Below are 12,780 nucleotides of genomic sequence, written 5' to 3' on the forward strand. Positions count from 1 at the left end.
TGACAGACACACTGAAGACAAAGGATATTAGTTGATGTGATCAATTTATAATATAGCCATATCAAAATAATTTCTGTTATAAGATATAAATTTTATTTTCAAGAATTTGATTCACACAAAATTTCTCAGATACACATCTAATGTAAACAACGAGGTATACCTTTATAGAATACACTTACCAAAACTGCCCAGTTGTTCGTATGGCCACTTCTAAAGAACTGTTCTGCTTGATCCTATTAGTCAAATAATAGCAAAAAGCTTAAAAGAAAGTCACATTTCCCAGAATAAAGACTGATAAAGGACAGTTAAGATTCACGGAGTTTTTACAGTTGTAATAACATTAAGCCATCATTGTGCAAGTTTATAAATATTCTAGTATCTGACCTTATGAAAGACAAAATAGTTTTATTTTGGGGGAGCGGGAGGCTACTGCAAGAGGAGCTTTTTGTTTTTAAACATTTTATCTCAAATGCAGTCAGCTCTTCCTCATGCTTCTCATTTTCCATTCAATCTTCAAATTGTGAATGACTTATTTCATTTCTTCTTTCACATATATAAATACCCTTCCTGCTGAAATTTCATTCAATATTTGCTCCTACTCTGTGCTGAGTGCTTCCTATTATTTTATTTTAACTCACCAATATATGTGATTAAACACATTCTCTAGCATACTTCCATATACCATTTTGCTAATCTGTTAAAGTCTGAATTATATTTACCATCATGGAACATTAAAAACCTCAGCATCCAATACCATCCAGACACCTAATGAATATGACTTTTATTATATATTAAAATAATAGTGAATATAAACCATAATGATTTCAGATCTGCCCCTAAACAGTAATTAATTACTACAACAGTCAGACTGCCTGGATTCAAATCTGGACCCTACAACTTACTAGCTGTATAAACTTAGGAAAGCTGCTTAATTTCTCTGTACTTCCATTTCCCCACCTATAAAATGATAACATTACCTGACTCACAGAATGTAGGAATGGTGACTAGAACATAGTAATTGTGTAACAAATATTAGCTGTTTTAATTTTCAGCTGGCAAGAAAATTTCAGAAAGAATGAAATAAAAAATTCACTCAGTGTGTGTGTGCATGTGTGTGTGTGTGTGTGTGTGTGTGAGCGCCATATATACATTTCTTTTTAAACTTTCTCAACAGCTGCATAGATGCTAAAGAAAGCAATGTGCTATAGTGGTTTAGGAATTTGAAGATCTGGCTGTGAGACTGGGGTTAAGTCATTTAGCTCTTTAGACTTGATTTTCCTCATGTAGAAATGGGAGTTGACCCGATAACCTCTAATGTCCCTTCCAGCTCCAAAATCCTCACATCATTAAGACTTCAGTGAAAAAATTGAGATGGCAAAACTCTTTTGTGATTGTTTAGACAATATGGACACTGCAAAGTTATTAATTCATTCTACACATAGTTAGTGGAGCACCTATTATGTGCCAGGTACCGTGTAATGTACAGTGATGCAAAAAAGTCACTAAAAAGCCTGCTGCTTTCTCTCAAGAATCCCAGAGTTCAATAAAGAAGACAAGCATGCAAACATATTACACTACTACGTAACATTCATTCATTCATCACATTCATTGGGTACCATGTGCCGGTCCCTGTTCAGTGCTCAGAATACAATGATGGGCAAAAACAGTGCTAGTACTTGCCTCCAAAGAGGTTACTATCCAACTTGATAGACATACATTAAGCAGATAAGGACAAACTACAAATTCTATAAAGGTAAGATATACAGTATCATAAAAGAGTATAATAGGGGGACCTAACCTGATCAGGGAATGGGAGGGGGAAGGGCAAGCAGGGATGTCAGGGAAGGTTTCTCTAGAGAAGTGACATTTGGTTAGGATCCAAAAGTTAATGAGAAGAGGGAAGATAATTCCAGACAGAGGGAACATGAGCCCTAATGGCAGAAGGAAGCTTAAAAATTTCTAGAAACTGAAAGATTAGCATAACTAGAAGTTTGTAAACGAGAGAGAGGGAGAGAGAACTGGAGGTGTAGGCAGGAGCCAAAGAATGCAAGGCCTTGTTTATGGGTCATAATCAAGATTTAGTTCTTTATCCTTAAAGCACCATTAAGGTATATACGGGTGACATGATCGGATTTGCATATTTAAAAGTTACTCTGGTTGCAGCTTGGAGAACAGACTGGAAAGAAAAAAGAATGACTTGAGCCAGACCAATTAGGCAGCTATTTTCCTCTAAGTGAAAGATGATGTAATAATAAAGTACAAAGCATACATGGGTTATAAGAGATGAGTGCTACACTAGCTAAGTGCACAAATTACAACAGTAAAGGCAAAAGTAAAGGATAGGGAAAGATTCTACAGAGGTTAGCTTTTATTGCATTTAGTAAATGAGCAAACAGAAGAAACTGGAGGAATAAAACATGGTAATGTAAAAAAGCACAACTGTGTAACTACAGAAAAGGGTAATGGTATCCAAAATGAAGTATACAAAATAACCTGCTAGAATAAATAAGGAAAATAGAACTTCTATATATATTTACATTATCTAAACAATATGCTTTATAAATACTGAATATATAAATTAGCAATAATTCATAAAGAGAAAGAGGAAGTGCATTCTCTCTTTTTTAACTGGTAGGGGTGTGTATTCGAAAAGTTTTGAGCCGCTGGTCTAAGCTCAAGGTCTGAGATGGTGGGGAGAATGGGGTCCTATATGAAGACTGGAAAAGTCTCTGCTTAGAGACCAGATCATGATGTTTAGACTTTATTCTGTATGCAATGAAAAAAATACTGCAAAGATTCAATCAGAAGAATAACCTGATCAGGTTTACATTTGATGAAGACTAAAGTAAGGGAGTTTGGAAGCCTGGAGAAAAAAGATAAAGTTATTGCAATAATCTAAGCAAGAAATGACCAGGGCCTGCATTAAGCCAGTCGAACTGGACAGTCGAAAGCAATTTTAAAAGTTCAGAACATATAATTTAGTGATGATTAAAATGTGAAATAAAGAGAGGAGTTAATTTTTAAAAACCGTAGGTTTCTAGCTTAGGAGCAACCCCATAGGAGGTGGGGTAGGCAGAATATAAAACTTTGGACACAAATTTTCAACTGTCTGCTGACTATCTGGGCCCCTAAGCCAGCTGGATATTCTGAAAAATGATGCTAGAGATGTAGGCTGCAGAACTGGACGAAGGTATTATCAGAGTACAGGGATAGTAAAAGCTTTGTAACGCGCCAGAACGTAGTGTGAGCCAAAAATAAAACACCGTATCCATCTGACTCCTATTAAAGGGGAGCGTTGTAGTTTGGTAGCAGGGAATTAGGTGCGGCACTCATGCGCTGACCTTTCACCTGCTAGGGACTGCACGCTCGTCTGAGCAAAGGATCAGGCCCTCCCCCGCCGCCCAGGACTTGATTCTTTTCATTCACCGTTTTAAAAGGCTGAAACAGACGGACACTGTCCTATCCCGTCCCCTGCGACACCCTCCCCACAGCCCATTCAGCCTAGGAAGAGGCTGGTGGGTGACTCCAGAAGGCTTCCCTCGGCGGCTGTGTATCGGACATCTGCTGGGCGCTGACAGCCAGGCCACAGCTGTCCCCCCAGGGCCCTGTCGCTCAGAGGGCCTGACTCCTACCTCGATCTGACTAGCGGCCAAGCTGCCGAAGGGCAAGAGCAGTAACCCTACCAGGGTAGTGAAACCCCGGCCGAGAAAACAGGTGTCGACCATGTTTGCCGGCTTCAGCCTCGCGCCCCTGGAGGGGCGGAGCGAGTGCCGTAAAGCAGCGCGGGGCAGGGTTTTGCGTAGTTTTGTTTTGTTTTGTTTTTTTCTTTGCGACGCCTGCCCCGCCTCCTGGCCCCTCGCCCGCCTTTAGAAGCCAGCGCTTCCGCAGACCTAGAGTTTCCCGGGTAACTGGGGCACGGTGGATGAAGGACGTGGATACTTTATCTTGACTAAGTTTTTGATTTTTATGTCGTAAAATGGATGTAACATTTTAAAAGTTTTTTGAAAGGTGAGAGAGAAAAACGTGTGAACCCATAAACTTTAAGAAATTATTTCCTTTTTCGCGTAGGGCTGCCAATTCTTTGACTATATGAAGCATGATGTGGTGGGAAGAGTAAGCTTTGGGGCACAAAAAGATAAGTAATTGGATCAGTTACAAATGAAAAGATGGGTGAGTGCTGCAACTAACAGGCTTGGGGTCTATTACCTATTAAAAGTATGAACATGGAGAAATTAGTGAAATTTTTGTTTCTTCTGTAATTATAGAGCTAAAACATCTCAGAGTATGAGGATTTAATAAGATCCTGTGTATTCATTCCATTATGTTCATTATATGCATTTAAATTCTGCTTTGCATCTAGCACGACATTAACATGTGTTTATGCTACTTCCTAATCTTCATAAATTTAACATTTAATGGTAACATGGAATTCTTATGCCTCAGCCAAAGTAATTGCCCTTCTTTGGGGCAATACAAAGTCTCAACGTTTTACTATTAAAATAATATTGTAAAGAGTATCTTTGGGTATTGGCTTTTTACACTTGCGAATTACTTTCTTTGGATAATTTTCCTGGAGTAGGAATGTTGAGTCAAAGGATACAAAAGTTTTGGTGGCTATGAATGATGTTGCTCTCCAAAGTGTACAAATCTACAGTGCCATCAAAATACGCAACCTAAGACCAAATTATACCATTTTTTTTCTAAATTCCTTGGGATAAAATGTTACCTCAAGGTTGTTATACTTCTAATTCTTTAATTACTATCAAGATCTGATGTCCTTAGTATGAGTGTGTTTCATGTTTGGTAATTGCAATCATTGTTGCTTTTGTTGTGGTCATCCATGTACAATGCTTGGTGTCAGTCGATTTATCTCTTGTAAAAATAAAATACAATGTGTGTGTGAAAAAAAAAAAAAAAAAAAAGATCTGATGTCTTGTGTTTATAAAATATCTGTACGTCCTCTGATGTAAATTTTATGTTCATAACTTTGTTTTACATATGAGTTTGAATGATATCTTTATAAAGAAGTGTCATTGACCCTAGCCATATTTTATGCTATTGCTTTCCCAGTCTCTTGTCTCTCTTTCCATTTTGTTTCTCTTGCTTTTGCACTTTGTGATATCTTTAATGTTAGGTAGTCAAATTTCAGGCTTTCTCTTGTGAAGACAAGAAAGTTAGCACACTACCACCATGTCTTGTACCTGAATGCCTCAAGTTTATTTAGGTCTCAGATCAAAAGTTTTATTTTCTTTTAATTTTATATTTAATTCTTCAACTATCTGGAATATATTTTGGTATATTCTATAAGATGTTTTAATATGTTGACTACTGCTGCATAACAAACCACCCAAAACTTTGTGGTGTGTCCACACCCAGAGACACAAGGATGTAGAAACAGGGAGACATGATTCTGTGGGAGCCATTGCCATAATGATCTACCAGTACTTTTATCAAAATTGGTATTTAATTATCCAGTATAATTTTCTACATAATGCTTACCTTTCTTATTGACTCATGATATCTCTTGTATTAAATTCTTACAAGAAATAGAATATTTCTAGACTCTGTTCTCTTCAATTAAAATAGGTATCTAGTTTGGGGCCAGAACCATGTTTTTTTTTTTAATATTTATTTATTTATTTATTTATATTTTTGGCTGCGTCGGGGCTTAGGTACAGCACATGGGATCTTTCATTGAAGGGTGCGGGCTTCTCTCTAGTTGTGGTGAGCAAGCTTCTCTCTAGTTGTGGTGCACACACTCCAGAGCACGTGGGCTCTGTAGTTGCAGCGCACAGGCTCTCTAGTTGTGGCGTGGGCTCAATAGCTGCAGCTCACGGGCTCAGTTGCACCACAGCATGTGGGATCCCAGTTCCCCAACCAGGATTGAACCCGCGTCCCCCGCATTGGAAGGCAGACTCTCGACCACTGGAACACCGGGGAAGTCCCCCCATGTTATTTTAATTATTGTTGCTTTTAATATGTTTTGATATTTGGCCATTAGGGCTAACCATTTCAGTACACTTCATTTTTCATGAAATTCTTTGATGACTTTGCCTGGTAATTTTCCAACTGAATTTTATAGTACTTCTTTCAATTTATAAAAAAAAAAATACTATTTGGGTTTTTTCAATGGGATTATGAAAAATCTGTTAATAAATTTGAGAGAAGCTGACATCTTTATCATATTTAGTCTCTCATTCAGGAAGATGGTAGTTTCATTTATTTGTGGTTCCTTTTTTAAATTTCTCAGTAAAACTTTAAGTCAGAGGTCACTAAATTAAGCTACTTCATAAGCATTTTTAACATTTGTTGTTATTCTTAATGGATGTCCTTTTCATTATGTAGGCAATATATATATAAATGATTATAAATAATATCTATAATATTATGTATTCTGTTCAGTTATTGTTGGGATGCAGGTCATATTTTGTGTCCAACTGCTTTTTCATTATTTTAATAAGAATTATTTAATTACCTTAATATTCAAAATTATTTAAAACTTTTGTTTCACAAATTGTTTTGGCTTTCCTAGTTTTACAGTAATGTTATCTGCAGATTATCTTTTTGTCTCTTCCTTTCCAGTATTATTTCTTGTATTGTATCTTGTATCAATATTTCATTTTCATGGCTTATGTTACAGCTTAATATTAATATATTAATTGCAGAAGATTTTCTTGTTTCATTTTAATTTTAAAAGAATGGCTTTGGCACTTTTCCATTAAGTCTGTCATCAGCTCTTGGATTTGAGTAAATACTCATTGTTATGTGAAAGAAGTAGATTTCTATTTCTCTTTTTTCGTTGAACCACTGATTTTCAAGTATGGGGTGGCCATCTTCAGACCTTAATGTAGGACACATGAGCAGTTTTAAACACTACTCAAAGTGGGAAATAATAATTTTTTAATCTGTTAATATGTGAAATAGCATAGTTTAAAATTTGGTTAGGGGCTTCCCTGGTGGCGCAGTGGTTGAGAATCTGCCTGCCAATGCAGGGGACATGGGTTCGAGCCCTGGTCTGGGAGGATCCCACATGCCGCGGAGCAACTAGGCCCGTGAGCCACAATTACTGAGCCTGCGTGTCTGGAGCCTGTGCTCCGCAACAAGAGAGGCCGCGATAATGAGAGGCCCGCGCACCACGATGAAGAGTGGCCCCCACTTGCCACAACTAGAGAAAGCCCTCGCACAGAAACGAAGACCCAACACAGCCATGAATAAATAAATAATTAAATAAATAAACCCAAAGTTAAAAAAAAAAAAAATTTGGTTAGAATTGTTAACCATACTCAGATACAGAGAACAGATTGGTGGTGCCAGAGGCAGAGGGCAGAAGGTGGGCAAAAGGAGTGAAGGCATTCAAAATGTATAAACTTCCACTTAAACAAATAAATCCTGTGAATAGTGACTGTAATTAACAATACTGTATTGTACATTTGAAAGTTGTTAAGAGAATAGATCTTGAAAGTTGTTAAGAGAATAGATCTTAAAAGTTCTCATCGGGCTTCACTGGTGGCGCAGTGGTTAAGAATCCGCCCACCAGTACAGGGGACATGGTTCAAGCCCTGGTCCGGGAAGAGTCCACATGCCGCAGAGCAACTAAGCCCGTGCGCCACAACTGCTGAGCCTGCGCTCTAGAGCCCGTGAGCCACAACTACTGAGCCCACATGCCTAGACCCCTTGCTCCGCAACAAGAGAAGCCACCGCAATGAGAAGCCCGCGCACCGCAACAAAGAGTAGCCCGCTGCTCGCCGCAACTAGAGAAAGCCCGCGCGCAGCAACGGAAACCCAACATAGCCAAAAATTAATTAATTAATTAATTTTAAAAGAAATAAGTTTTCATCACAAGAAAAAATTGTAACTGTGATGATGGATGTTAACCAGACTAATTGTGGCAGTCATTTTGCAGTCTATGCATATATCAAATCATTATGTTGTACACCTAAAACTCATACAATATTTATGTCATTGTATCTCAATCTTTTTAAAAAAGGTTGTTAACCTGAGTCTGCATTTAGACTACAGTTCAATTCAGTTATTCATTAAATGAATAATTGACTTAGCAACTAAAAGAGAAAACAAGCATTTGATTATCAGATCAAAATTACACACATCTATACACGTGTATTCATGGCTTCTCTAATAAAAGTTTTTATGCCTGAGCCTCACAGTAAGTAAACCATGAAGTCTATCCATGCTGGGTTTTTAAATAGCCTTTTTTTAAAATTGAACTATAGTTGATTAACAGTATTATATTAGTTTCAGGTGCACAGCATAGTGAATCAGGATTTTTACAGATTATACTCCATTAAAAGTTATTACAAAACAATGGCTATAATTCCCTGTACTATACAATATATCCTTGTTGCTTATGTATTTTGTATGTAGAGGTTTGTATCTCTTAATCCCTTACCCTGATTTGCCCCTTCTCCCTTTCCTCTCCCCTCTGGTAACCACTAATTTGTTTTCTATAGCTGTGAGCCTGTTTCTCATTTTTCTATATACATTTGTTTGTATTGGGTTGGCCAAAAAGTTCATTTGGGTTTTTGTTTGTTTTATAAACAAACAAAACAGTTTTATAAAACAAAACTGTTTTATAAAACAGTTTGTTTTATGATGATTATAGCAACCAGTATTTATTCACTCAACAAACATTTGCGCACTGCATTAGTGAGGATAATTTTGCCCAAAAGCAACAGAAACTTCCACTAAAAGTGATTTAAAGCAAAGATATTTAATTACTTGGCAAGACAAGCAGTGCACTGAAAGGTGGTTTCAAGGTTGGTTTGCAAACTCAATGATTTCCTCAAAGACCAAGAGTCCTGTTCTGCCACCTCAGCCTATTGACCCTGGGATCCTGATTTATTTGTCATGGTAGCAGGATAGCTGCTGAAGCTCCAAATATCATATCCTTGCATATCAAGAAAGACAATCTTGATGGCCTCCTAGCAGACTTCGCCTTACATGCGATTATCCAAGGCTTGGTCACATGCCTATTTCCAGACATGACAAATGGGCACAGGATTAATAGTAACCAAGGTCAATCACTGTTTGTCCCTGATCTCTGGTAACTGCTTCCAGTAAAAGCTAGGATTCTGTGAGCAAAGAAGGAGGAGTAGAATCTCTGAGGAAAAGATACACATATTTAATTTCACACTGCAAAGCCAGATTTCTCTCCAAAATAGATGGTCCATGTAAACTACTACCAACAGTGCATGAGGATTCCTATGCCCCACTTGTCATTTCTCTCTCTCTCCTTTTTTTCCCATTCTAACAGGGGTAAACCGATAGCTCATTGTTTTAATGTGCATTTGCATTTCTCTGAATACTAATACTTTTGAGCATGTCTTCATATACTTGTTAACCTTTTAGAGTTCCTCTTTTGTAAATTGCCTATTCATATACTTTGCCCATTTTACAGTTGTGTTTTCTATCTTTTCCTTGTTTATTTGCAGGTGTTCCTACAAAGTACAGATATTTAATCCTTTATTGGTTTTAGACATTTCAGATATGTTCTACCCCTCCTGTCATTGGTTTTTCTCCTTGGTTCATGTTGTCCTTCATTGAACAGAAATCCTAATTTAATGAGATTAAAGTATATATGCCTCACAGAGGTACTGTGAACTTTAAATACGACAATGTATATAAAACTCTTGGCTACGATGCCAGGTACAAAGTTAAGAGCTTCCTAAATAAATCTCAGATATTATTGCTATCATTGTTATTCATTTAGCCCTATTTTTTCCCAGAAGAGTCACAACTGTCTCTTGTTACCATAACACCCTACATGTATTTCTATTGTAGCAATAGTTTTATTGTCTCTTATGGTGGACTGATTGCATCTTTGAGGTCAAAGACCATGCCTTTTTCATCTTGTATTCCCATGATCTAGGACATACTAAATAAAAATGCTCAATAAATGTATTTTGAATAAACATATGAACAAATGAGGTTTCAAAAAATTTAAATAATGAAGAATACTAACTGGGGGAAAGAATAACTATAGAAATCATGGGAAAGTTTTATATTAAAAATATAAGATAGGAGAAAATAGTTTAAAAAGACACATCTGATAAAGGTCTGTTATCCAAAATACAGAAAGAAAATAAGAAAATGAATACCAGATTTTAAAATGGACAAAAGACCTGAACAGACACTTCACCAGAAAAGATATACAGGTGGCAAATAAGCATATGAAAAGATGATCCACATCATAGGTTATCAGAGAAATGCAAATTAAAACAACGAGATACCACTATACATGTATTAGAATGGCCAAAATCTAAACACTGATGACACCAAATGCTAGCAAGGATGTGGAGCAAAAGGAACTCTCACACATTGCTGGTGGGAATGCAAAATGGTACAATTACTTTGGAAGGCAGTTTGGCAGTTTCTTACAAAATTAAATGTACTTATACCACACAGTCCAGCAATTGTGCTCCCTAGTATTCACCCAAATGAGCTGAAGGCTTATGTTCACACAAAAACCTGTGTGTGGATGTTTATGGCAGCTTTATTCATTTTTGCCAAAACTTGGAAACAACCAAGATGTCCTTCAGTAGGTGAATGGATAAATAAATTGTGGTACATCCACACAGTGGAATATTATTCAGTGCTGAAAATAAATGGGCTATAAAGCCATAAAAAGACATGGAGGAATCTTAAATGTATATTACTAAATGAAAAGCCAATTTGTAAAAGCTACATACAATCAATATGTTCTTCCAACTATACAACTTTCTGAAAAAGGCAAAACCATAGAGACTTTTAAAAGATTAGTATTTGCCAGCGATTGGGGGAAGGGAGAGAAGAATAGGCGGAGCACAGAGAATTTTTAGGGCAGTGAAGCTATTCTATATGATACTACAGTGTGGACACATGTCATAACACATTTGACCAACCCATAGAATGTACCACACCAATAGTGAACCCTAATGTAAACTATGGACTTTAGGTGTTAATATAATTACATCACTTGTAACAAATATACCACTGTGGTACAGAATGTCGTTAGTGAAGAAGATTGTGTGTATGGTGCAGAGGAGGGAGCAGAAAATATAAGGGAACTCTACTTTCCATTCAATTTTGCTATGAACCTGAAAATTCTCTAAGAAATATAGGCCTACTGTATAGCACAGGGGTAAAATAAAAAGAAGGTACAATCTGTTTGCAGGACATATATTAAGTTAACCTTAAAAATGCATTCTAATATACATTGGGTGCAGACAAATACTGTTTGATTCCACTTATACAAGGTACCTAGAATAGTCAAATTCATGGAGTCAAAAAGTACATTGGTAGATGCCAGGGGCTGGGAGTTAGGGGGGGAGGGGGAATGGGGAGTTAGTGTTTAATGGGGACAGAGTTTCAGTTTAGGAAGGTGAAAAATTCAGGAGATGGATGATGGTGAGAGTTGCACAACAATGTGAATGTACTTAGTGCCACTGAACTGTACAGTTAAATATGGTTAAAATAGTATGTTTTATATTATGTGACTTTTACCACAATAAAAAAAATTTTTTTAACAAATAAAACACATCAATAAAAAGTACAGACCATGTTATTCTTACAGAACAAGAAAAGACAATCAGTGAGGACCAAATTCAGTGAATTATTCTAAAAGAAAATGACATGGTATGTTAAAGAAAGCAAAATGAGTCTATTATTAGTAAGAAAAAGTAGGGACATTTTTAAATGATGATTCTATGTGTGATATATAATTTTATTTTGATTAAGTGTTATTTTAACTACAGTACTAACAAATATTTTTAACCACATCAGCTAACAAATAGCAAGATGGATAGATTTAAATTGCAAATAAGCAAAACAGTTGTATGGGGCAGTCAGCCAAAGGGAGCAGGACAAAAGTTAAAGGGCATGAATAATCTATAAGTGAATAATCATTACTAGACCTTTAGTATTGATATATATATCAACACTTGACAGATTCATCAACAACTAAGAAATTCTTTGAGACTCACGAAATATTTTACCAGCCTAAAGATTATTTTAAGTAATGACCCTGAATATTCCCAAATGTCACTGCCTCTCTGCAGAGTTAAACTCAGCATTTTGTATAGCTTCCTTGAATGTATATGGATGAGCAAATGATCATCATTTATACCTAAGGAAATTAGGGTTTTAATTTCAGTTTCATAAATTTGGGTTAGACATCAGAAAGAAATTTATGACCATAATGTTTTTTAAGAAGTTTGTAAACTACCTCCTCTGGAGATTTTTGTGAATTTTGTAAAAACTGCATCTTTATAATGGATTTGGCAGTAAGGCTTCTGCAGTTATCATCAAAAATTATATGATTCTGTATGTACACCTTAATCTTCCTATTTGTGCATTTAATTTTCTTATTGTCTAAGAAGCATACTTAAGATGTAGAGCCCCTTCCAAGGCCCCCAAGACCAACAGTGATCAGTCTTAACTAGACATGCTTTTCTCAATATCCTATTTGTTGAATTTCCTCTGTTGAACCTAATGACCTTAAATATAACCACCATGAATTGCTATCTATGGAGGCTAAAGCTGAACATAGAACCTTCAGAGGCCATCTTTTGGCCTGTTGAGTCTGTTATGGCCTAGTGGTTAAAAGTATAGCCCTTGGAGTCAGTCCTGGTCTCGGCTAGACATTACTAGCTATGTCTCTTTGGTCAAGTTATATAATTCTTCTAAACTTTGGTGTCCTCATATACTAAGTGGAGCTAATAATAATGCATACTTCATGAGATATTGCGTATATATGTATGCTAAAGCCCCTAGTTCAGTGTCTGA

The 12,780-nt window shown here is 36.5% G+C and overlaps 1 protein-coding gene across 1 annotated transcript in view; it reads right to left on the reverse strand.

The window, feature by feature from the left end:
* PIGK (phosphatidylinositol glycan anchor biosynthesis class K) overlaps positions 1 to 3,763 on the reverse strand; it is a 133,526-nt gene extending 129,763 nt beyond the window's left edge. The window contains exons 1-2 of the mRNA XM_059924616.1: positions 3,633 to 3,763; positions 180 to 233 (exon numbers count right to left, since the gene is read on the reverse strand). Coding sequence (XP_059780599.1) covers positions 180 to 233; positions 3,633 to 3,725 — 147 coding nt within the window. The 5' untranslated portion in view covers positions 3,726 to 3,763. The remainder of the gene's footprint in view (positions 1 to 179; positions 234 to 3,632) is intronic.
* Between the last annotated feature and the right edge of the window lie 9,017 nt (positions 3,764 to 12,780).

This window comes from Balaenoptera ricei, chromosome 1 (assembly GCF_028023285.1).
Source record: "Balaenoptera ricei isolate mBalRic1 chromosome 1, mBalRic1.hap2, whole genome shotgun sequence".
NCBI classification, from domain to species: domain Eukaryota; kingdom Metazoa; phylum Chordata; class Mammalia; order Artiodactyla; family Balaenopteridae; genus Balaenoptera; species Balaenoptera ricei.